The 25,217-nt window shown below is 45.0% G+C and overlaps 1 protein-coding gene across 1 annotated transcript in view; it reads right to left on the reverse strand.

Annotated features, from left to right (window-relative positions):
- Positions 1-25,217, reverse strand: part of LOC135198049 (uncharacterized) — a 55,026-nt gene extending 29,809 nt beyond the window's left edge. Inside the window, exons 1-2 of the mRNA XM_064225438.1 lie at positions 24,988-25,217; positions 21,163-21,325 (exon numbers count right to left, since the gene is read on the reverse strand). Coding sequence (XP_064081508.1) covers positions 21,163-21,324 — 162 coding nt within the window. The 5' untranslated portion in view covers position 21,325; positions 24,988-25,217. The remainder of the gene's footprint in view (positions 1-21,162; positions 21,326-24,987) is intronic.

Consider the following 25,217-nt stretch of genomic DNA (forward strand, 5'->3'; position numbering starts at 1 on the left):
TGTAGGGTGAGGATCTCCTACGCGCAGTTTGCTCCTTGTCCGAAGGAGAAACTTGTCTGTCAGGCGAATGTCGCTTAGACGCAGATGTGATCTTGTCGAAGCAGAAAGCCTCCTGCGAGAATCCGAACGCACAGGTGAGCGCGCCTCTTCCGTCGAATAGCGAGAGTCAGGAGAGGGAGCCTGGACTTCTTTACAGGAAGCGAGACGTCCTTCCTGCGACGAGAAGACACGCAAAGAGAGCCAGCCAGAGCCGAAATCTGCGCCTGAAGGTTAGCCAACACCCTTGCAGGAGAATTCACAAACTCGTGAACAGGAGACGAGGCTCGATCTCCGCTCGGGGAACGAAACTCCTGAGATCTCTTACGCTTCTTCGCTTCCACTTCAGGCTCTTCCGAAAAAACTTCAGGGCTGGAAGGGCGGCGCAGGGAGCGTTCCAGGCTCTCTTCGAAGGGCGCGAGGCTTCCGAAGAGCTCCATCCTCTTTTAGGAGAAGGCGAAGGCGACGACGAGAAGCACTGGCGCAAAATTTCTCTCTTGGAGCGATCCAAGGTAGCTGGGAAGGAACGATCAACAGGATCTACCGAGGGGACGCCTGACCGTTGGGGATGCTCCCTAACCTTCCTGCGGCTTTCGACTTTCCTCCTCCACTAGGACTGGAGTCCTGGAAGAGGTCTAGGCCTGGAAGCATTAGGGAGCCGATCAGACGCACCCTCCACTGCACTGGGTTCACTGCACAAATCACTATTGGAATCACTCTTACCTTCTAGCTGCTTGATTTTCCTCTCCATACTGCGAATGGTGGCTTTCATTGAGGCCACTTCCGAAGGCGCATCTTCGGCTTCGGTGCAGGGAGCAGGAGCTGAAACTGACAAAGGAGCTACTTCTAAATTAGGATTATCTACATCCAACTCGCTAATACGAGATCTACTACTGCTCCTGGAAGAAGCTTTCCTAACTTTATCCTTTTCAAGCTTCCTCAAGTAGGAAGACAAGACTTCCATTCATCCTCATTCAGCTTTTCACATTCATTACAAGGTTTTATTAAAAGGTGCATTCATTCCCTCTACACTTCAAACATACCGTGTGAGGGTCTACCGCAGCTTTCGGTAGCCTCACCTTACACTCAGTCATACAACAAACTCTAAACATAGCAGTTTTCTTAGTATCAACATCAGACATCATGAATCCAAGAAAAATCCAAAGAAAAATCCAAAGAAAAGTCCAATAACTGTCCACAAATCGCGAATGCCAGGCCAAAAGATCGGGTACTTCACCAAAAGTCCGTAGAAACAATCCAGGGCGAAAACGAGAAAAGAATCCAACTGTCAAGAGGTACCGACAACAGGTGTGGTCGACACCGACGACAGAAAAAATCTGGCAAGAAAGGTATGATGGTTCTTACACCCGCCTCCCAGCGGCGGGTAAGGTAGATCACCTGACCTACCTGTCGCGTTAGCCGCGAGTTTTGAATTCTGTCGTGACGTCAGAGACGTAAGCTAAGTATATGTCTGACAGGAAAGTTCATGTAAAAAATGATATTGTCATGTTACAATAAAGTTTTATACATACTTACCTGACAGATATATACTTAGCTACTTAGCTATAGACTCCGTCGTCTCCGACAGAATTTCAAATTTTGCGGCACACGCTACCGGTAGGTCAGGTGATCTACCGCCCTGCCCTGGGTGGCAGGACTAGGAACCATTCCCGTTTTCTAATCAGAATTCTTCTCTTCCACCTGTCTCCTGCGGGGAGGCTGGGTGGGCCATTAATCGTATATATCTGTCAGGTAAGTATGTATAAAACTTTATTGGAACATGACAATATCATTTTTATACATTCAACTTCCCTGCCAGATATATACTTACTGATTAGCACATTGTGGTAGGTAAGAGACAGCTAACTACTGAAATAGACAGGTAAACAACATATGTTGTAGGTATTAATAAACCTTGGTTCCTACCTTATTAGGCTGAAGACTTCGCGGCTACTGCCTTGGAGTCTGCTTAGCCTCAAGAGCCTCAGCGAGATATTGATCTATGGCTAAGAGTTCTTGTGGTGTCTGCCAATGGGGTCTTATCCACTTACTCGGCAGAGCCTAAAGGCCTTTGTCATTGGGTGCTATTCCACTAACTATGACATACACCCTTGTTCAAGGAGCACAACACCGATCCCGATCACCTGATCCTAACATCCATGTTAGTTCTAAGATTGCAAGGAGTTATCCCCGAACTCCTTACAAACAACCAAAAACTCGAAACATAATTACACTTTCATTACAAAATATACAAAAAAAAAAATTTTGTACTCCCCTACTAGCCATACATACCCTTGATCCCCTACCAGCAATGACACTATGCTCCGTGCGACATCAGTGAGCTTGCTAATAGAAAACCAAGCACATATCTGACAAGAGGGTTTATGTACGATAAAACACAATATTTAAGGATCAGTCTTTGCTCCAAGACCCAGCACTGTATCTGCTGATACAAATGGACCTAGCGAAGAAATCACTTCTCATAGGTCACTCTCACATCCTTCAGATAATGAGATGCAAACACTGAATTGCACCTCCATATGTAGTCTCAATGATATTTTTTAGAGACATATTCTTTTGGAACGCTAAGGACGTTGCTACTGCTCTCACCTCATGGGTCTTGACTTTAGAAGACCGAAGGATTCCTCCGAGCAGTTGCTTGTGAACGTCCGTAATTACGCTTCTCACAAAGAAAGCTAAGGCGTTCTTGGACATGAGTCTTTTGGGGTTCTTCACCACACACCAAAGACCTTGTTGACAAGCTCCCATCTGTCTCTTCCTCTCTAAATAATATTTAAGAGCTCTCACTGGACAGAGAGACCTCTCTATCTCTCTGCCTACGAGGTTAGATAGGCCTTTTACCTCAAAACTTCTGGCCACGGTTTTGACGGGTTTTCGTTCTTTGCCAAGAAACATTGTCTGGAAAGAACAGATGGCAGCATCTCCTTTGAACCCCACTGTGGAATCTAGAGCGTGCAATTCGCTCGTCCTCTTGGCTGTAGCGAGAGACACCAGGAATAAGCATTTCCTAGTGACGTCGCGGAAGGAAGCCAGATGTAAAGGCTCGAATTTATCCGATGAAAGGAATTTCAGTACGCACGTCTAGATTCCAACTAGGTGTTCTAGGAGTAGCTGCCTTTGAAGTTTCAAAGGATCTAATTAGATCGCGTAGATCTTTGTTGCTTGCAATATCTAACCCTCGATTCCTAAATACTGAAGACAGCATGCTTCTGTATCCTTTTATTGTTGAGACAGAAAGTTTAACTGGTGTGATTCCTCTCTCAGAAAGAGGAGGAAATCGGCAATATTCACTATAGAGGTACTGGAGGAGGACAGCTTCTGACTCTTACACCACTTCCTAAAGACTTCCACTTTGATTGGTATACTCTTCTCGTCGAAGCTCTGCGGCTCTAGCGATAGAGCCCGCAGCCTTGCGAGAAAAGCCCCTCGCTCTGACAAGTCTTTCGATAGTCGAAAGGCAGTCAGAGCGAGACCTGGGAGGTTGTGATGAAACCTCTCGAAGTGGGGTTGTCTGAGTAGATCTGGTCTGTTTGGAAGAGATCTGGGGAACGTCCACTATCCACTCCAGTACCTCTGTGAACCATTCCTGGGCTGGCCAAAATGGGGCTATTAGCGTCAACTTCGTGTTCTTCGAAGCTACGAACTTCCTGAGCACTTCCCCCTGGATCTTGAACGGGGGAAAGGCGTATGCGTCCACACCCGACCAATCCAGGAGAAACGCGTCTATTGCGAAGGCTCTCGGATCTTCCACTAGAGAGCAAAAGATCTCTATTCTTTTGGAGAGGAACGTCGCAAACAGGTCTATGTGAGGTCTCCCCACAGGGACCAAAGACTTCGACACACTTCGTGTAGATCCCATTCTGTGGGAAGGACCTGATTCCTCCTGCTCAGTCTGTCCGGCTCTCACATTCTTGATGCCTTGAACAAATCTTGTGAGGAGAGTTATGCCTCTTTCTTCTGTCCAGGTTAACAGGTGTCTTGTTAACTGAAAGAGGGAGAAAGAGTGCGTGCCTCCTTGCTTGCGTATGTAGCCAGAGCCGTGGTGTTGTCCGAGTTTATCTGTATCACCTCGCCTCTGACTATCTCTTCGAAGAACTTTAAGGCTAGGTGTATGGCCACTAGTTCCTTGCAATTGATGTGCCAGGACACCTGTTCCTTTGTCCAGGTGCCTGACACCTATCCCTTGCTCTCCTAACGTCGCTCCCCATCCCGACTCCGAAGCGTCGGCATATAACACTTGGTCTGGGTTCTGCAGGGCAGCGATACGCCTTCGTTCTTTTTTGAAGAGGAAGGATCCACCACTTCAAATGATCTTTTACCTCTTGTGGAAGCGGGAAGATGTCCGAGAGTTGTCCCGTCTTCCAACTCCACACCCCTTTCAGGAAAAACTGAAGAGGGCGAAGGTGAAGCCTCCCCAGAGAGAAGAACTTTTCTAGTGAGGACAGGGTCCCTAAGAGGCTCAGATAATCCCTCGCTGAACTGTTCTTCTCTAAGAAGCTCGAGATTTTCGACAAACCTCGAGTGATTCTTTCTCGCAAAGGAAATACTCGAAAACCACGAGAATCCATCTGAATCCCCAGATAGACCAAGCTCTGGCTGGGGATCAGCTGTGACTTCTCGAGGTTCACGAGTAATCCCAGCGATTCTATCATGTTCCTTGTTACTGATAAGTCCTCCAAGCACTGAATCTCCGACTTGGCCTGATCAGCCAGTCGTCCAAGTAGAGGGAGATGTTTTTATTCCCTCTAGGTGAAGCCATCTTGCCACATTCGCCATCAGGTTGGTGAATACTTGCGGAGCTGTAGACAGACCGAAGCACAGAGCCCTGAATTGAAAGATCTTGTCTCCTATTACAAAACGAAGATATTTCTTTGACAAATGGTGAATGAGAACGTGGAAATATGCGTCTTGCAAGTCCAGAGACCATCCAATCTCCTGGACGAAGAGCCGACATTACTGAGGCGGACGTTTCCATGCGAAACTTCTTTTCTGAACAAAGCGATTCAGCGCTTACGTCCAGAACTGGTCTCCACCCCCCGATGCCTTTGGTACTAGAAAAAGGCGATTGTAAAATCCCGGGGAGTGTGGATCCTGCACAAGTTCGATGGCCTCTTTTTCCCACATTTGTTCCACCATTTGAAGGAGAGTCTTTCTCATTACCGGGTCTCTGTACCTCGCTGACAGTTCCGAGGCGTAGATGTTAGGGGAGGGCTGTTCTCGAAGGGGATTACATATCCCTTCTTTAGGACCGACACTGACCAAGGGTCTGGCTCCCCTTTTTGCCCATACTCCTGCAAAGTTCAGGAGTCTGGCGCCCACTGGTGCTTGAAGGAGCAACAAGTCATTTGGATTTCTTGAAGGGCCTAAAGGAAGACCTTCCTCTCTTATCAGAGCTCTTCTTTCTGGCAGGGGGACGAGCCGCTGTACCTCCACGAAAGGGCTGCTGAGGAGGACGAGAGTCCTTCTTAATCGCCGACACTACAGGGCATCCTTTCTTGGACGTTTGTGTTAGTAGGTCTTGTGTCGCCTTCTCAGTTAACGAGCGAGAAATATCCTTCACTAACTGAGAAGGAAACAGATGATCCGATAGAGGGGCGAACAATAAAGCAGTCCTCTGGCTCGGAGAAACCCCTTTTGATAATAGGGATCCATATACTGATCTCTTTTTCAGGAGACCAGCACCAAAAAGGGAAGCCACTTCACCCGAACCGTCCTGTACTGCCTTGTCCATGCAAGACAGGACGCTATGGAGAATCTCTGGGTTTTTAAGAAACTCCGGATCTTTAGATTTGTTGGCCAGAACTCCGAGTGACCAATCCAGAAAGATTGAAACACCTCTAAAGTGACAAAAAGTCCCTTTAGAAAGTGGTTCAACTCTGAAGTGCTCCACGTCGCTCTGACCGATCCTAAGGAGTGACGTCTAGAGGCCTCCACTAAACTGGAAAAGTCCGCATCTGCAGAGGCAGGCAGAGAAAGACCCATAGTCTCTCCTGTCCCATACCAAATACCTCTCTTTCCATGTAGTTTGGAAGGAGGCATGCAGAATACCGTCTTTCCTAACTCTTTCTTCTTGTCCATCCAAGAATCTAAAGAATGGAGAGCCTTCTTCATCGATATTGCAGGCTTCATTTTCAAAAAGGCCGAAGATTTTGCCGTACCCGAGCTCGAAAAGAGAGACCAAGGAGAAGGAGGAGCCGCCGGACTAAGAGAATCTCCAAACTCTTGAAGCAATAATGAGGCTAAGACCTTATAACTCGAGAGTCCCTCATTAGCAGGAGGTTCGTCATCAGACAACTCGTCTAAACCTCGATCAGACGAAGGAGAAAGTTCACGTTTGGAGGAAGAGTCCTTCCAAGACCTCCTACGCTCTGAAGGAGAGGAGCTCCTATTTGGAGAAGAGTCATAAATTCCAGGAACGAGTCTCCGACTCCTGCCATTCCTGGCTCTTGACTCTTGCCTCCTGACTCCTGACTCCTGCCTCCTGACTCCTGCCTCCTGACTCCGGACTCCTGCCTCCTGACTCCTGACTCCAGACTCCTGCCTCCTGACTCCTGACTCCGGACTCCTGGCTCCTGCCTCCTGGCTCCTGCTCCTGACTAAAAAACCTGACTCCTGACTCCTGTCCTTGGCTCCTGGCTCCTGCCCTCTTGACTCCTGACTCCTGCCTCTTGCCTCCTGGCTCTTGCCTCCTGGCTCCTGCCTCTTTCCGCCTGGATGACTCCACACTCCTGGCTCTTGGCTCCTGCCTCCTGGTTGACTCCCTCACTCCTGGCTCTTGGCTCCTGCCTCCTGGGTGACTCCTCACTCCTGGCCGGTGCCAGACGTCTGATAGGTTCATCCAGGTTGCGTACCGGCAAACCTCCCACCTCGAGTAGGAGTATCGATCTGGCGGCAGATACCTCCATACGTCTGGAGGATCTTTTGATCGGAAGGGAAGAGTCTTTCCTTCTAGGAGGCTCCTTTGACAGGACTCCTACAAAAGACGAAATCTGCTCTTGCATCGCCATCATGAATCTCTTCGTAACCTCCTCTTTATCCTCTTCGGGAGGAGGGGAAGGAGGAGGGGAGGAGTCCATCGCCTCCACCTCCTGCCTCCTTCTCACCCTGGTTGAAAGAATGGCTCTTCTTGGCCTTCTTCACTCCGAGGGAGACTCCTCAGGGAAGTTTTCTGGGCTCGAATCAATAGTCGGAGCCTTCCAACTCCTCTTGAGTGGCCGAGATCCATCTGAATCTCTCCAATCACGTCTCGGAGATGAAGATCCCGACGACGAAAAACACTCACGCAGGACGCTTTTACAATAGCGATCCTTGGCAGTCTGGGGTGTCACAGAAACCGCCGAAGGGACACCTGATCGGTGGGGATTCTCCACAACCTCCTTTCGGTTTTCGACATTCCTTCTCCTCTGGGCATGTGAGCTTGGAAGAGGTCTAGACCTAGGAGCGTTGCTGAGCCGACCAGATGCCCCCTCCACTACACTGGGGACACTCATATCACTGTCCACTGAATAATCACTAGCCTTACCTTGTATGGCAGCCATTTTGTTTTCCATCAACTTGAAGGCTGCTTTTAGATCCGCAAGTTCTTTCGCTGAATCTACAGGTTCTGCAATAGGAGAAGGGGCTGCAATGGAAGGAGAAGTAGCATACTTACCCTTGGGGAAGATCCCAAGCTAGGAATTAGTTGAGATCTAGAACTACTTAAACTTCTATAAGAAGCCTTCCTCACTCTTTCTCTCTCTAACTTTTTAAAATAATTAGTTAGATTCTTCCATTCGTTCTCACTCAAATTCTCACATTCCTTACAAGTATTAGTAAAAGAACATTCATACTCCCTGAAACCCTTGCATACCGTGTGAGGGTCTACCGAAGCTTTCGGCAACCTCACCTTACAGCCTACATTCACACAACGTCTCACAACCATTCCAGAGTCAGACATTTTTAAAGAAAATTCCAAAATCAAGTCCACAAAACAGTCCACAAAAAGCGTATGCCAATCCAACAATCCAGATACGTCACCAAAAGTCGGTCAAGAAGATCAATTGCCGGTGAAAAAAGAAAAACCAATCGAGAGGAACCAACAACAATGTTGATGGCCCGGGCGACAGAAGAATTCTGATTAGAAAACGGGAATGGTTCCTAGTCCTGCCACCCAGGGCAGGGCGGTAGATCACCTGACCTACCGGTAGCGTGTGCCGCGAAATTTGAAATTCTGTCGGAGACGACGGAGTCTATAGCTAAGTAGCTAAGTATATATCTGTCAGGGAAGTTGAATGTATAAAACCTCTCAATTCGAGTCTAAGTCCGTGATTGTAGGGGAGAGATACGGTTAGCCAGTCAATCCCGTAGGAGAGAGAGATGTAACCAACCGCTCATGACCGAGACCTAGATGGTACTGTGTTGGCCTCCAGTGACAGCAGTCTTCGTTCGCTGTCTCGCCGTACTTCCTGAGTTGCCAGTTACTCCATTCAATGAAGGAATATGATAAAATTATTATCGAGCCTAAGGAAGTTCTCAATAATGCATATTTAAGCGAAACAACCTTCGTTAAATACATAAGCTGAGTCGGTGTTGTCGTAACAAACCCTTTAAGCGTAGTCCTTACCTAGGAAACTCCTGGAAGGATACAGGGAATTCAGTTGCCAACCATAGAGGTAACTACGTTATGTGCATATGACTTGACCATACAGTAGCCCTATACACCAAAATCTCTACTACATTCTTTCCTCGCCGAGGCAGAGAGAATGGAAATTTACTATCTTCATTCTTTTCATCAATAGAATGAATTAGTATTAGCCGAAGGAGATCCCAAGTGAGAACCGAGGGTCGAAGAGAATCTCTCAAGCTTCCTATTCTCTTGGACATAAGGACGTATTCAAAGCGTCTATTACCTGGAAGAGCCTCTAATCAATGAATGAGAGCTCCTCCGAATCTTGTCCAAGAGAGCTTATATGCTTATGCAATAAGATGTATTGAGATCTTTGTCAATGAGAACTAACCCATTAAGATACAAAGAGTATACATTTTTTGTCAATTATGTGTTATGCACTTACTTGACAATAGTACGTTTAATATCTCCCTAAGGAAGGAAGTTAATCCAGGAATTCATTAAGTCTTCGTGATTTCCACAGAAATCGCGGAAGGGACAGGATTCCTGTTCAGATCTTGAGCTTACGGAAGGAAGATTGATGTTCCCTTTCCGCAGTCATTCCCGAACGCCGAATAGATGAGATTCTTTTTAAGAAAACTCCCGTAGCTCTTGCCTCGTCATAATGAGGGAAGAGTATGAATGAAGGAGAGAGTCCACGCTGAGAGGAACTGCCTGTTACAGCAGTCTTCTGAATATTGGAGAAGGGCTTCTTTCAGTATCAGAATCATCCTGACAAAAGCGACGGCCGCCTGTGCGACACCTTGCGCCGAGAAGGCTGATCCTGCTAAAAACTAAAAAGAGGAGCCTCGTGACTGACCTCTCTATCATCATGCGATTCGGGATATCCTGGCGCCTCGTGCCTGGAAAGTTCCTCGCGCCTGGAACGTTCCGCTTGTGTGGGAGGTTCCGCGCACCTGGATAGTTCCGAGCGCCTCAGCAAGATCTAAAAGCACTGGATGATACCAAGGAAAGTACGTATGGAACAATAACTTTCAAAGTAGACAGTGAAAAGTCTTATCTCCTCTAAACAAAACATTGATGTCTACAAGGATCCAGGTGCTGAAAATTCTTCTAGAATGGCACCCTCAGCAATACAAAGACCACTGCTTCTGACCCCAGACCATGGCAGTTTTAAATTAAGGGGGATCTATGATAACTTGAAAATCTTATTATTGGGAGGGGAAATTCTAACATCTACAAGCAGTTAAGGAGATGCCTTAGTTAATGGAACTGCATGAATGAGACATCTACACATAGCATTGGAAATTCTGAAAATCATTTGCCCTAAGGGTAAAAGGACTCTACCGGAGATACTAAGCTATTCTTGAACTTGAAATTGCTCAATAGTATTCAGAGTAGATACAAGAGGCAGGCCTAAGAGTCTGAATTAGGCAAAATTAAAGAAACATCCACTGCTTAAGCCTGACGGCCAACAAAGTAGTAGTAATCATTCGGATGTCCTTGTTCATCTTCATGCCAGGAAGTCTAAATGAGTGCTCCTTAAATCTGCACCAAGTACCAAACTTACAGACGGATGTAAAGGCCCTTGTAGGCAGTTGTTCTTCCTGAATCCCCAATTGCTAAAACACTGTCCTTTCCTCAGTATGAATGATTAAACGAATATGTTGTTTCATTTCACTCAAAGCAGCAAACTTCCCACAAAGACTTTGTTTCTGAATAGAATAAACCTGCTAACCATCCTGAAGTTTTTCCACTGCTCTGACATCTAAAAAGTTTTACAAGGTGTAGTGTTGGCCATTCTGTGTTGCATGAAAGCGTAATGACACTAGTTAAACTCTGTGTTGCAGACAGAGGAGTTAAACTCTGTGTTGCAGACAGAGGGAAAAGACCAAAACCTGGACTTAAAGGTTTAAGATCAAAATGGACAATAAATAGTTACAGAGTCCCTCCTACAGGCCTGGAGCCAAAGTTGGTTCTGGATTACTTACAAATTTAATTAACTTTATTTGTAAGTCGTAATTCTTACGCTGAAACGGTACATTAATTGAGCATGATTATCTGAAAATATCCTGTATGGCCATGTTTCTTAATGAGGAAAAACCCATACCATATAGGAAGTTTCCTTTAGGCCTAAAATTCTTCGAGCAGCACATGCCTATTCATCTTGACCGACAAGCATGCATAATTAAGTATCATTCTTACATCACTAGATAAGAATGGGGATATAGAGAATTGACAATATAATGCACAGAAATTGGGCCAGAAGAAGCAACAGGTCCTAAGCCTTCGGAATACTGTTGACAGAGTTGGCCAACTTGAATCACTACTTCAGTAAAAAGTGCCTTGCTCCTAAAGTCGACACCATCCACCAATGGGCAACAAGTCCATGACATAACTTACAGAGGGCTGCACACTAACCCAAACAAAGTGGACAGAACAGCAATACCTTCTAGTAAAAACATCTTGAAGGAACTTACATGACTCTGGATGTATTGGTAAGCGGAATACATTCTGCATGTGTACCACAAGTCTGACTGTTCTTTGGAAAGGCACTAAAACCATGCTAGAAAACCAACCAATATGTGGGCAGACACTTCCTGTTATTCAGTCTCCAAACATCCCAGAATATCGCAATTACTTATGGAGCTCGTCCTAAAAAAATTACCCTTGGACCATCATTCCCTCTATATACAATCTCCTACTAAAAAGAGACTTATGAGAGATTTCTGCTGAAGACAAAGGAAGCTATAAGAGGGAGATTAAACCAGTGGAGGACAACCAAAATAGAATCACAACTGCCCTTCACCGTCTCCACCATGTATCGTACTGGTCCTAAGTCTCTCCATGCATGTTAGGAGGTTGCAACTGTCCATATCCCAGAACTTGAGTCTGCACTTATCCCCAAGGTATAAAACAAGACTACTAATAGATAATCCCTTATCACCTTAAACCGAACTGCATAATCAGACAGGAAGCGAAAGTGCTCTCACTTCTTCCAAACTGAGTGAGTATAAGCATGAGGACATTACCCTGCGGCATCAGAAATTAGTTACTTGTTTTAGTTACTGGTTTTCCTTGCTAAAAACTCCCGCTGGCGACAAACCCTAAAGCTGGCTACAAAAACTCGCTGGGTTGGCGTCTCCACCTCTCTAAACAGTCGCAGAGGCGAGACAACGTAGCTAAAAGGTAATAGCTCGAGCTAGACTGAAAATCCATCAGCAAGTCTGTCAATCTCAAGTTCATTTCCCTACAGGAAAGAAAAAGAAAACAAACCTCCTACTAAAAACGACTAAATGACCAATAAGCGTTTGCACAGTAAGAGGCGGCCTTCAGCTCTTTGCAACTTCAAAATACACAAGACAACAAGCCAAGGCAAGACCCAAAGGGAGATTTGTTCGTCCGAGGACGAGAAAAGTTACGAAATGCTCTAATTGGAGAAAGCGTTGTTCTCTATTCCAATATTAAGAGGGCGTCGAAATACGCTAAGACAATTACGACATTCTCTATGCGGCCTCTTTCCTCAACAAAATGAGGATACAGCAAGGCATAGTGTCACAGCACACACCGACCAGCCTGAATGAGTTCCCCAAACTCCATTCAAACTCTTCTTCTGTCAGCAGGCGCTGGGAGGAGACAGCTGGTGGCAGGAGGTAAACAAAAGAGCTTAAAGGATTGCTCTTTCTCTGCAACCCTAGGCGACTAAAAGCGACACTTGTGGATAGGAGGTGACAGCAGCTGAGAGCTGTATCGCATCCACCATGACTCAATGAGAGGACGATAGTTTTAAGCGACTCAGGACTCGGCCAAGTCCGCACGAGTCAACAACGTCCGCAGTCTGCACAAGTCGACTGAGGGAAGGAGAACGAGGCGCCAGAAGTGGAAGGCAGTGGGAGAGGAGTTACGAAATCTCTGAAGCTAGAATATCTAACTTGGCGAGAACTTTCAAATACTACAGACAGTGTAGACCTGAAAGAGAAAAATTGAACGAGGCAGTAGTAGGAGATTGGCCGATAGCCGACGAGGAAGCAAGCAAAAAACGAACACAAGCATTAAGAAGAAAAAGGAATATGCTAGGAGACAAGAATTTAGAATAACCCAAACATGAGAGAGATAAAACAGTCGACTGAGTCGACATATCTAATTCTGTCAAACTCGCTACAGATACATTATCATCTCAATAAAATATCTATACCTATATTATATATTATCAAACCTATGCATGCTAACACCTCAAACTAGGTGTTGAAGACGACAGTGCCTACGGAGTATATCAAAAGTACTAAGTCCTTTACAAAACACAAACTGTAATGCTGGTAGCATATCTTCAACAAACCTACAAAGACACTTATGGAGCAGCTTCTCTAAAACCTTGGATAAAACCGTAATTGAAGTAAACCTATATTCTGAGCAGTATGAGGAATGACTTAATCCCTTGGGCAATGAAGCAATGTTCTCTTCCTCCAAACAGGGGAAAAACTTGCAAGTCCAACTTCTGGAAAATAACAGTAATCGCAGGAGCAACGAAATAAGCAGTCTTCTAAAAAAAGACCAAACAGATCCCTTTAAGGTCTATGCTGCGTGTCTGACTTCACATCTGAAGGCCACTGAACAAAACCAACCTATGCTCTAGCATGACTGGTAAAATGATATTGTTAAGATACAATAAAGTTTTGTACATACTTATCTGGCAGATATATACTTAGCTATAGACTCGGTCGTCCCGACAGAATTTCAAAACTCGCGGCACACGCGACAGGTAGGTCAGGTGATCCACCATTCCCGCCGCTGGGTGGCGGGGTCTGGAACTATTCCCGTTTTCTAAGCCATAATTTCTCTTACACCTGTCTCCTGAGGGGAGGCTGGGCTGGGCCATTAATCGTATATATCTGCCAGGTAAGTATGTACAAAACTTTATTGTATCTTAACAATATCATTTTTGTACAAGTAACTTACCCAGCAGATATATACTTAGCTGATTGGCACCCTTGGTGGCGGGCAAGGAGACAGCTAAAAACAAAATAATACTTAACTAAATACATTAAAAAACAGGGAAAAAACAACCTATGTTCTTGGATAACATAATCCATAGTTCCTACCTTATTGGGCTGAAGACTTCATGACTACTGTCGATGAGTCTGCTTGCCTCAAGAGTTTCAACGAGGAATGAACCTATGGTTGAATAACTCTTTGGATCGTGTCAATGGGGGCTAGCCCGCTTACGCGACAGAGCCTATACTGGATCGTACCAATGGGGGCTGACCCACTTACATGGTAGAGCCTTGACCTTTTGTCATATCAATGGAGACTCGCCCTCTTACATGACAGAGTTAAGGTTATTAAACAAATCACAAAGAGCACTGAAGCCAATCCCGATCACCTGACCATGTTAGTCTTGTTACAATCTATAAATTGTAAGAGGGTCCCTATTCCCTCTGACAATTAACCAATAAAAACAACCACCAATAAACAGTAATTTAAGCCTTAAACTAAATAGGAAGGATTAGCCTCAGCCCCTTCTCCCAGCACTGAATTCGCCGAAACATACGCTCCCAGAGCAAAGCACTTTTCGTACGAAATTTTAACATCTCTTAGGTAATTCGAGGCGAACACCGAATTACATCTCCAAAATGTCGACTCTATAAGAGCCTGAAGCGACCATGTTTTGTGAAAAGCCATCGACGTAGCTATGGCTCTCACTTCATGAGCTCTCACTCTGAGAACCTTGAAATGCTCTTCTTCGCATTTAAGGTGAGCTTCCCTTATTACATCTTTTATGAAGAATGTAAGGGCGTTCTTAGAAATCGCTCTTTTCGGATCTCTTACAGAGCACCAAAGACTTTCTTCTGTACCTTTCAGCAACTTCTTCTTCTCCAGGTAGAACTTGAGTGCCCTGACTGGACACAAAGTCCTTTCTAGTTCTCTCCCCTGTTAATGAAGATATTCCTTTTATCTCAAAGCTTCTTGGCCAAGGCTTTGAGGGATTTTCATTTTTCGCTAGAAAAAATGGTTGAAAGGAGCAAATCGCTGAATCTTTCTTAAACCCCACTTTACCTTCCAAAGCTTGCAACTCGCTCACTCTCTTGGCTGTTGCTAACGCAAAAAGGAATAAAGACTTTCTTGTTAAGTCCCTAACGAAGCTGCGTGAGACGGTACGAATTTTCCGACATTAGGGAACTTGAGGACCACATCCAAGTTCCAGCTAGGCTTCTTGATTACATGTTCTTTCGTGGTCTCAAAAGACCTTATAAGGTCATGAAGATCTTTATTGTTTGTCAGATCTATTCCTCTATGTCGAAAAACTGAGGCCAGCATACTTCTGTAACCCTTCACTGTTGAAACTGCCAGGTTACAGTCTTTTCTCAAATATAGGAGAAAATCTGCGATTTCAGTTACAGAGGTACTGGAGGAGGATATTTTCTTTTCCCTACACCATCTTCTAAACAACTCCCACTTCGACTGATATACTTTGAGAAAAGTGGAGACTCTTCTGGCTCTTGCAATAGCCTTCGCCACTTCTCGTGAAAAGCCCCTTGCTCTGACAAGTCCTTCGACAGTCTGAAGGCGGTCAGACTTAGAGCGGGGAGGTTTTTGTGAAACCTGTCGAAGTGGGGTTGTTTGAGAAGATCGTTCCTTAGTGGAAGCGATCTTGGAAAATCCACTAACCACTCCAGCACCTCTGTGAACCAATCGAGAGCCGGCCAAAAGGGAGCGATGAGGGTCATTCTTGTTCCTTCCGAGCAAGCGAACTTCCTCAACACTTCTCCTACTATCTTGAAAGGAGGGAAGGCGTACGCGTCCAAGCCCGTCCAATCTAGCAGAAAGCTGTCTACTGCTACTGCTTGAGGATCCGAGATCGGGGAGCAATAGGTTTCTAATCTGTGGTTCTTGTTGGTCGCGAACAGGTCTATATTGGGCCTTCCCCACAGATGCCACAGTTGTTGGCAAATCTGAGGATTGAGAGTCCATTCCGTGGGTAGGACTTGATCTTTTCTTGACTTAAACAGATCTGCCCGGACATTTTTTCCTCTCTGTACAAACCTTTGTGAGGAGAGAGATCTTCCTTTCCTGTGCCAAATCAGCAGATCCTTTGCTGATTCGTACAGGGAAAAGGAATGCGTCCCCCCTTGCTTCTTTATATAAGCGAGGGCTGTTGTGTTGTCCGAGTGAATCTGAATCCCCAGACCTGAGACCTGTTCCTCGAAATGAACCAAAGCTAGATGAATGGCTGTTAGCTCTTTCTTGTTGATGTGCCAGGACACTTGTTCTCCTTCCCAAATGCCTGACACTTCTTGCGAACCTAGGGTCGCTCCCCACCCTGAATCTGAGGTAGTCTGCAAACAAACGCTAGGCGCGGGTTTCTGTAAGCGAAGGGAGATTCCTTTGCTTAGTTTCTGTGGATCTAACCACCAACGGATATTCTCCTTGATCCGTTTCGAGATTGGAAAAGTCTCTCCCAGATTGTTGGACTTCCAATCCCACTTCTCCTTCAGATAAAATTGAAGGGTCGTAGGTGAAGTCTTCCTAAGGAAACGAACTGTTCCATCGAGGAGAGGGTCCCCAGCAAGCTCATCCATTCCCTCGCGGAACAATGTTCTTTCCTTAAGAAGACTGACACCTTTTCTAGGCAGCGTACTCTCCTTTCCTGCGAAGGATACGCTAGAAAATCCCGAGAATCCATCTGAATCCCCAGATAGACAATACTTTGCTGGGGAGTCAGCATGGATTTCTCGTGATTTACTAAAAGTCCTAAGGACTTTGTCAACTTTAGAGTCACTAAAAGGTCCTCCAGACATTTTTTCTCCGATTGGGCTCTTATTAGCCAATCGTCCAGATATAACGAGATCCTGATCCCTTCCAGATGTAGCCAATAAGCTACATTCTTCATGATGTCCGTAAAGACTTGAGGGGCAGTCGAAAGTCCGAAGCACATCGCTCGGAACTGGAACACTTTCCCTTGGAACATGAACCTCAGATATTTCCTTGCTGCCGGATGAATTGGCACATGGAAATACGCATCCTGAAGGTCCAGGGACACCATCCAGTCCCCTGGACGAAGAGCAGATAGAACAGAGGAAGACGTCTCCATTGAAAATTTCTTCTTCAAGACAAAGAAATTCAGGGCACTGACGTCTAGAACTGGTCTCCATCCCCCCGATGCTTTCGGTAACCAGGAATAGCCGATTGTAGAATCCTGGGACTGGAGATCTTGAACCAGTTCTACCGCTTCCTTGGAAATCATCTGTTCCACTGCTTGCAACATAGCAAGCTTTCGGACCGGATCCGAGTATCTGGCTGGTTAAAACTCCCCTGGAGTTGTCAGTCAAGGGAGGATTTTGTCCCTGAAGGGGATCAAGTATCTTTTTTCAGGATAGAGAGGGACCAGGAGTCCGCTCCCTTCTGCGCCCAGACTTTGGCAAAGTGGAGTAGCCTGGCGCCTACTTTCGTCTGGAGGACTTGCTGTTCATCTAGACTTCCCGAAGGACCTTCTAGATGGTCTACTCTTTCTCTCTGGTCTTCGACCTCTAAGAGGGGCTCTAGAAGAGGAGGCCCCTCGAAAGGGCTGAACAAAAGAGGGTCTCTCTTTCTTCTCTATCGGCACTGCCGGCCTAAACTTCTTGGCTGAGTGCGTGAGTAGATCTTGAGTTGCCTTCTCCGTAAGAGATTTCGAAACCTCTCTAACCGTCTCTTGTGGAAAAAGGTGCGGGGGGATAAAGGAGCAAAAAGAAGAGATGTCCTTTGCAAGGGTGATACTGCTCTTGCTAAGAAAGAGCTAAAGACAGATCTCTTCTTCAAAAACTCCCGTCCCAAAAAGAGAGGCAACTTCCACAGAACCGTCCATGACCGCTCTGTCCAGGCAAGCCAGGACGCTCGAAAGTTCCTCCATGGAAACAAAGTCCGTGTCCTGAGCTCTCTTCGCTAATGCTCCTAACGCCCAGTCCATAAAGTTGAAGACTTCAAGGGTTTTTAAAGAGGCCCTTTAGAAGGTGGTCCAGCTCACACATGCCCCAAGTCGCCTTAGTCAGACAGCAACGACTTCCTCCTAGCAGAGTCCACTAAGGAAGCAAATCCGCATCCGCGGAAGAAGGCAGGCCTAACCCCATCGGCTCTTTGGTCTCGTACCACCTTCCTGGTTTGCCTGTTAACTTGGAAGGAGGGCAGGAAAAAACTGTCTTGCCCGCTTCCCTTCTGGAAGTCAACCACTCTGAAAAAGTTTTCAATGCCTTTTTTCATACAAAGAGCGGGGCGCATCTTAACGAAGGAAGACGATTTGAGAGCTTTAGTGCTGGACATCAACGATCCTGGTGAAGGAGGGTCCGCAGGATGAAGGGAGTCTCCGAACTCCTTTAGCAGCAAAAGAGAAAGTCTCTTGTAGTCCGAAACTGCTACATCTACAGGCTCTTCGTCTTCCGATACCTGTCCAACTGATCTACAGAAGGAGATCGTTTTGGAGTGATCTGGCTCTTCCCGGGAGAAGAACTCCTTTCCCGAGAAGGGGAGTGCGGGGACCATTAGCACTCCTATACGAAGAGTGAGGCTCCTGTCTGTCGCAACACTCTTGTGCCTACTAGACTCTTGTTGTCTAGGTTCGTCGGGTTCGTGGCGCTTGCTAGGCTCCTGGCGTCCTGATTCAGGGCGCTTGAAAAGATCCCCGCGTCCTGATTTCCTGACGCTTAACAGGCTCTTGGCGCCCTAACACTTGACGCCTAACGTACTCCTGGCGTCCTGTTTTCTGGCGCCCTAAACTCCTGGCGCCCTGACTCCTGACGCCCTGACTCGTGGCGCCCTGACTCTCGTGACGCCCTGACTCGTGGCGCCCTGACTCCTGGCGCCCTGACTCCTGGCGCCCTGACTCATGGCGTCCTGGCTCATAGCGTCCTGATTCCTGCCTTCTAGCAGAATCCTGACGTCCTGAATCCAGCGTTCTAAGAGGCTCTTGACGTCCTTTCTTGCGTCTTGCTGCCTCTTTGCGCCTGTCTGGCTCCTGGTCCTGAAGACCCAAGGGATCCTGATACCTAAATCGGTTTCCGGTTCCTTGTAGCTAAACCGCTCGAGACTTCTGCTCGATGCGCTGTGTCTAAGAGGGCGCTTCGGGGAAGCCAGCCTATAGGGCGAAAGGGCTCTTCTCTCAGGAGAACAACTCCTATCCGACGAGTCCCTTGACGAAGGCGATAAACGCCCTGGAGATCGTGAGAGTTCTCTCCTATACGAAGAAGGACGCTTAGCGGAACTCTTCACAGGGAGCGAGACATCCTTCCTCCTTGTAGAGTCCTTAGCAAAAGAGCCTACGAGCGACGCTAACTGCTCTTGCAGATTAACCAAAAACTTCTTGGTCGGATCCTGAAGAGCAGGCTCCTCTTGTCTAGTCCTCTTAGGTCCCGAAGGCCAATCCTCTGAAAACGCTCTGGGCTGGAGTCAGCAGCGTCTCCTTTAGGCGCCTTCCAGGCTCTCTTCAAAGGGCGCGAACGGGAGGCCGAACTCCATCCTCGTTTAGGAGAGGAAGAGTCTGAGGCCGAAAAACACTCCTTTAGGACGCCTTTTCTGCGGCAATCCGAGGCAGCCTGGACTTAACAACAGGATCTGCGAAGGGACGCCTGACCGTTGGGGATGTTCTGCATCCTCCCTGCGGCTTTCGACATTCCTCCTCCCCTGGTCCTGGGAGTTTTGGAAGAGGTCTAGGCCTAGGAGCAATGAGGAACGGGGTCAGAACGCCCCCTCCACTGCACTGGGGACACTGCACAAGTCACTATCACCACTCTTACCTTGGTTTAGAGCTCGTAGCTGAGCTTGAAGTTTCTTAATTGAGCTTTTACATTTTCCCTCTCTGATGAAGAATCTTTGGATTCAGAACAGGGAGAAGCAGCTGAGGCTAAGGGAAAATTGTTAGAAGGAGAGTTAATTTCTTGTTCTAAGGAGCAAGATCTACTAGATGACCTAGCTGAAGCCTTCCTCACTCTATCTCTCTCAAGCTTCCTAACATATGATGATAATTCCTTCCATTCAAGCTCCGTAAGGTTCTCGCATTCCACACAGGTGTTAATAAAAGAACATTCATTCTCCCTGCATTTAGCGCAAATACTATGCGGATCTAATGCCGATTTAGGCAGCCTAACCTTACAGTCTTCCCTACTGCAAACTCTAAACATAGGTGAAGCCTTAGCGTCAGACATCGTGAAAGAGTAGTCAAAACCAAAGTCGAAAAACAGTCCACAATAAGCGTATGCCAAGCCAGAGAAAAAACAGAATACGTCACCAAAAAACCAATCCAAATTCTCGGCAAACGAGTTGAAATCCAAGATGGAGGAACGAACAATAGGTGTTGTCCGTTCAACCGACAGAGAAATTATGGCTTAGAAAACGGGAATAGTTCCAGACCCCGCCACCCAGCGGCGGGAATGGTGGATCACCTGACCTACCTGTCGCGTGTGCCGCGAGTTTTGAAATTCTGTCGGGACGACCGAGTCTATAGCTAAGTATATATCTGCTGGGTAAGTTACTTGTACAAAAACAAGGAATCACCACATTGTTTGCTAACAAAAGCTTGAGCCAAAAGTTTTGCTTTCTGTTTAGGGTAATACAGTACTAAACAGCAATTCTGTCAGCTCCTACAAGGTAAGGAAACTCTCTTTGGATGTGTCAACGGAATGGAAGCTAGTGGAAGGATCCAGCAGTGTCCACAGTGGATATACCCTTGACAACTCTGGCAAATGTCTGTTTCCTAAACTTGACCCACTGAGAGGACCAATCAGCACAATTCACAAAAGGGGAAGAAACAATTTTTTTTCCACAAAAAGAGCAATGCTTATGTGGGTCTAGAAAGGGGGGAGACATGAAATAACCTGCAATCTTTGCCAGGTCTAGCAAAGTATTGCCCCAGAAAACATTGAATCTGCTGGTTATGTGCTTTAACCAAGAAGCATTTATCCTCTTGAGGCCACAAACTCTTGCTAGTGTCTGAAACCCTACATTTCTAAAATTTTTCACTCAGAAGGATTTGAGTTTAAAAGTACAGCAATTGCTAGTACAGGATTGGCTAATTTTGTTCCTTGGTCACCTGGAAAATTGTAAAGAGCAGACCAACATTGTTAATGTAAGGAATAGGGGAGGATGACATAGTTAATATGTTAATTGATCACTCTGAGACGTTCAAATGTTCCACTGACTTAGTTCCTTCTCCCTAGCCCCTTACTCATCATGTTCCCTTAGATACCAAAATTCATACCTATCTAAAGTTACCTTAGAACAACAAGGGGTAAAATACAACACTACACACATCCATCATACAACTATTGCCCAGTCACTGAAGACACTGCATAATGATACACATGAGGAAAAATATCCTAAGATTAGGAATAGCACTTGAAGACTCAGCACAAAGGAGTTCCCTATGACTGGATTAAACTCATATGGAAGACGTAACTTTTCTTTCAAGACGTTGTCTACTGAATAAAATAAAAAGTTCATATTACATAAGTCAAATACAAACATGAAAAATTCACCTTGTGAGTAAGAAGCAAAAGTAACTGCACTACACGAGCTGAAGCTTTAAGAATGGTTGTCATAACTTGGTTGTTGAGGCGAACTGCCACTCCTACTCCACTCCATACCAAGCTAGCAATTCGGCCCATCTCCTCCGCCACAACAGTTAGTAGTTCAGCCATCCTGCAATTAAGCAAAAATAAGTTTCATAAACCTGAAAGCCTCAACAATACAATTCCAGTAAGTTCTATATTTATGGAAAAAATTCACCCTTACACTTTCACTAAGGCTTTAGAGTTATGTTCAAAATGCTCACAATACTTCACAAACTTCCATAAAATATATAGTTTAAAATATAGTTACCCTTAACTACTCCTTAAGTCCCAGTACAATTTTTCAGAGGTCACTTGCAGATTCACACACATTCAATAGTCCAAAGTCACTATAATATTGTTTATTATATCAAGAAATAGGAGTAAGGCAGGGTATATTCTTCACATTGCACAACTACTGAAAGCTGACTGATGCCACACTTGCCATCATGCAAGTGACAGCTCTGGACAGATCACATAAGTAATATTGTACACAGTAATTCAGCAATTCCCCTAGAACATAACTGTTGCATCACACGCATGCATTTTTTTAAAAAGTGCATTCCTATGGGGCTGTTGCTAAACATTACACATAAGGGAGTGGGGATAGTTTTCAGTATGACAGAGTAGGGAAATGGGTAGGCTTTAGTAATTTTGCCTCCTCGCAAAAACTTCCATAAAATAAGCTACTCTATGTGCTCTACACAACTTGAAAAATTTTGAATATGGTAAGCAATTCATTTTTTTTTTATAAATTAGTATGACAAAACTTAAGGATTTGAAATTACCACCACAAAAGGTAGCTTAGGACGTCCCATATGCTTTATGTTAAGTATTACTTCGTGGGGGGGAGGGGGTGTTTCAAGGAGGTAAAGGGGAGCAAAGCCTCAGCCTACCCTGCCAGCCCGGTTGGGGCACAGCTTCTTAAGTCTGGTTAAGAAGATTAGTTCTGGTTGGGTTGTAGCCAGTGCCACACCACTTGTCTGAACAAAAATTTAGTCCTGCCAATCTGTTTCAGATATTCAGTGTTACTTAGGATACCTAAAGCCAAGCACTGGGAACCATAGGGTTCTGGAGTTATAATAAAAATGAACTATTTGCAATACTTTCACCCATTTCTGTGACGGGCTAGCCTGTCCTCCCCTCCCCTTCCCCGCCTCTCCAGTTAGACATCGTCCATACTAGCTTCATGCTGTGGCGGGACACACAAATATTAGGATAGGCCAAGGAATATGCTAATCACAGACTAGGCTGGTAAACCTACAGTTTACGGGTTAAATTCAATGCATTACATAAAGTTATCAAATATTTAACCATGGAAAACAACGAAAAAATGAGTACATAGTCTATCTACTCACAGAAGCGCAGATTGTAAAAAAAACAAAGGGAATACAGGGAGAACATAAAGAAAAACATGTCTTAGGGGATACAGACCCAGAAAATTTACAGAAAATGTAAATCTATGCTTTTGTAAACAGATAAACTACTCATTTATCAAAAACTGGCTGCTGAAGAGCAGGAGCCCATGTGAGGTTCTTCCCAGTTCCTAAGCGCTCACTTCACAAACGCAGTTACCAGCACACTACACTATTAGCATTAGGCACAGAGCTTTATTCTCTTTGTTCTTTTACAATCTCTGCTTCTGTTAGCAGATAAACGGTATTTCTAAGTAACAGCACCACATGGACTACTCGGAAATTGATTTTTCCTATACTTACTTCAAGTGTTGCTGATGAAGGATTTGGTGTTGTTTATTATTGGTCAATTATTATTAAGCTCATATCCAACCAACACGGTTGGTGTCACGATTAATACTGGCCATATTATTTGCGAGAAAATCTTCACGATTTTGGCAGGGATGAAGAAGGTAGACTACTGGTGTGTTGGTTCTTCTTTGTAGCAAATTAAGGCCCAACAGAGTAAAGAAACATTTGTGCATTTGTAGAATTTTAAACTTGCTATATGCTGATCTGAATTGTACAATGTATTCAGTATGTCACTGTATTCACTATGTCACTGTAACAGAGTTGACAACCGACCATGCACAGCACAACTCGTCCTTCTTCCTACAGCACTCACACAGGTAACAACCATGGGTCTGTGGTCAAGCCATTAGGTTAGCTAGAATCTGGTTTACTTTGTAAGATTTGGACAATTACATTTATCCAAGTAACTAGGTATAAGTTTACCATCTGTTGGGCAGTGAGTTATGTATTTGCCATCCCGCTTTAGTTTCAAATCCTCATTTTATTGTAATAAGATTTATTTTTGGTGTTTTTCTGAAATAATAAAATGAGTGTAAAGTTACTGTTCTTAACACCATGTGCACGAGCATAACTATTCCCTTGAAGTTTAAAGTTTGTGTATGAGAAAGCTGTGATGTTCTGATTTTCATGTTAGCCTATACGTATTAGTTTAATTTTTTTAAAAGATTTTGTAAAATTCCCCTCTTGTTCAGTCTTCACCCTCCTGTTTGTAAATTTTTCCTCTTAGAGGTTATGTCGACCATCCCATAGGTAATGTTTGGGATTAAACAAATTGTTTAAACATCGCTGGTAGAGGGGTTTTGTGTAGGGGGAAAACTTCAGGAAAACCAGACTGCCACGTTGTTTTGGAATGGTTCTGCACATGCGCAAGTCATTAAGGAGCCATATGTTTAAGAAAGGAATGAATAGCTATGTAAAAATATTTACGCAATTCATGACCTTATACTGCTGTTTAACTATTTATTTAAATAATAATCTAGTGCACTCTTCTTCTTCTTCTTCTACCAAAAATCGTAGTTTCCTTAAAAAGGCAGTGGTTGTAAGTCGATGTTTACGATTGTTGTGATGAAAGAGCCCCAGCGTCTATGGGTACAAGTGGTGTGCAGATTTAGTACAGGAAATGGGAAGTTTGTTGACACAAGCAACTCCACAAACATCGAGATGGTGTCAATCTTCGAAATATTCAGTTGTAAGTAAAATTTTCGAAAGCATCATGGAGGTAGTGTGCACTGCGTTGGGCCAGATTTTTCATTACCCTCTGTTTAATCTTAAAATATGGCCTTAATTTCTAACTTTGGAGAAAATACTTACTTCGGAAGTAGAGTAGAGGTCTCGAGCTCCTCCTCTCGCCACCAACAACTCATGACTGATGACCATCTCCGGTGTCAGGACGTGTTAAAGTACTTTTTCAGAGGGTGACCACAAACACGGTAGTCAGTGGGTTGGCCAGTCCAATCGGTTGTTTACTCTAGAAAGAAAACTTAAAAACACAAGGGCGCAGTGAATTTAGACTCCTAAACTATAGGGTTACCTTTACTACTATTACGAGAGGAAAGTAAAGGTCTCGAGGTGTTGCTTCCACGACCAATGTTTACCCTAGTTTCATGCTGTGACGTTCTACACGAGGATTAAGATCTTAAGCCAACGATTACGCTGGTTAATCACAGACTAGGATACCAGTAGGCAACGGTCCTTAGCCCAATTTAAATGACCCGTTGAATAACCTACTAAACCTTTAAGTAAATGTTTTGAATCGGTTAAAGGGGGCAAACCAAAATTGAAAACCTCCCACGGGTTGCCTTGGTTCATGCCGTTCTAGCAAGCCAACTTATTCAAAATACGTTCTACCTCAATGCCTGCTTAATCTAAAGGTATTGTAAATACATGATCTTCATCTAAACTAAAAAGGCAGTCATGTAGATTTCCGAAGAGACAAATTCAACAGGTTAAGACACGATTCACACGAATCTTGACTCAGGGAACTTACTTTAGGATGATCGCTGAGGAACTTTACTCATCAGCTGACATGCCCAGGGCCTCTCTGGCTTCTTAGTCATCTACTAACTAATGTATGGGGAGAACCTGAAAAACAGGCAAAGCCCGTAACACTGGCTGGTTCACGGGTACTTCTTGAATCCTGATACCTATGGCTATAGTTTAATCCTGTTTGTCGAGTTTCATCAACAAATCGCGGCGTTCCGGCAATCAATCGAGTAA

This window comes from Macrobrachium nipponense, chromosome 21, assembly GCF_015104395.2.
Source record: "Macrobrachium nipponense isolate FS-2020 chromosome 21, ASM1510439v2, whole genome shotgun sequence".
In the NCBI taxonomy this organism is placed as follows: Eukaryota; Metazoa; Arthropoda; class Malacostraca; order Decapoda; family Palaemonidae; genus Macrobrachium; species Macrobrachium nipponense.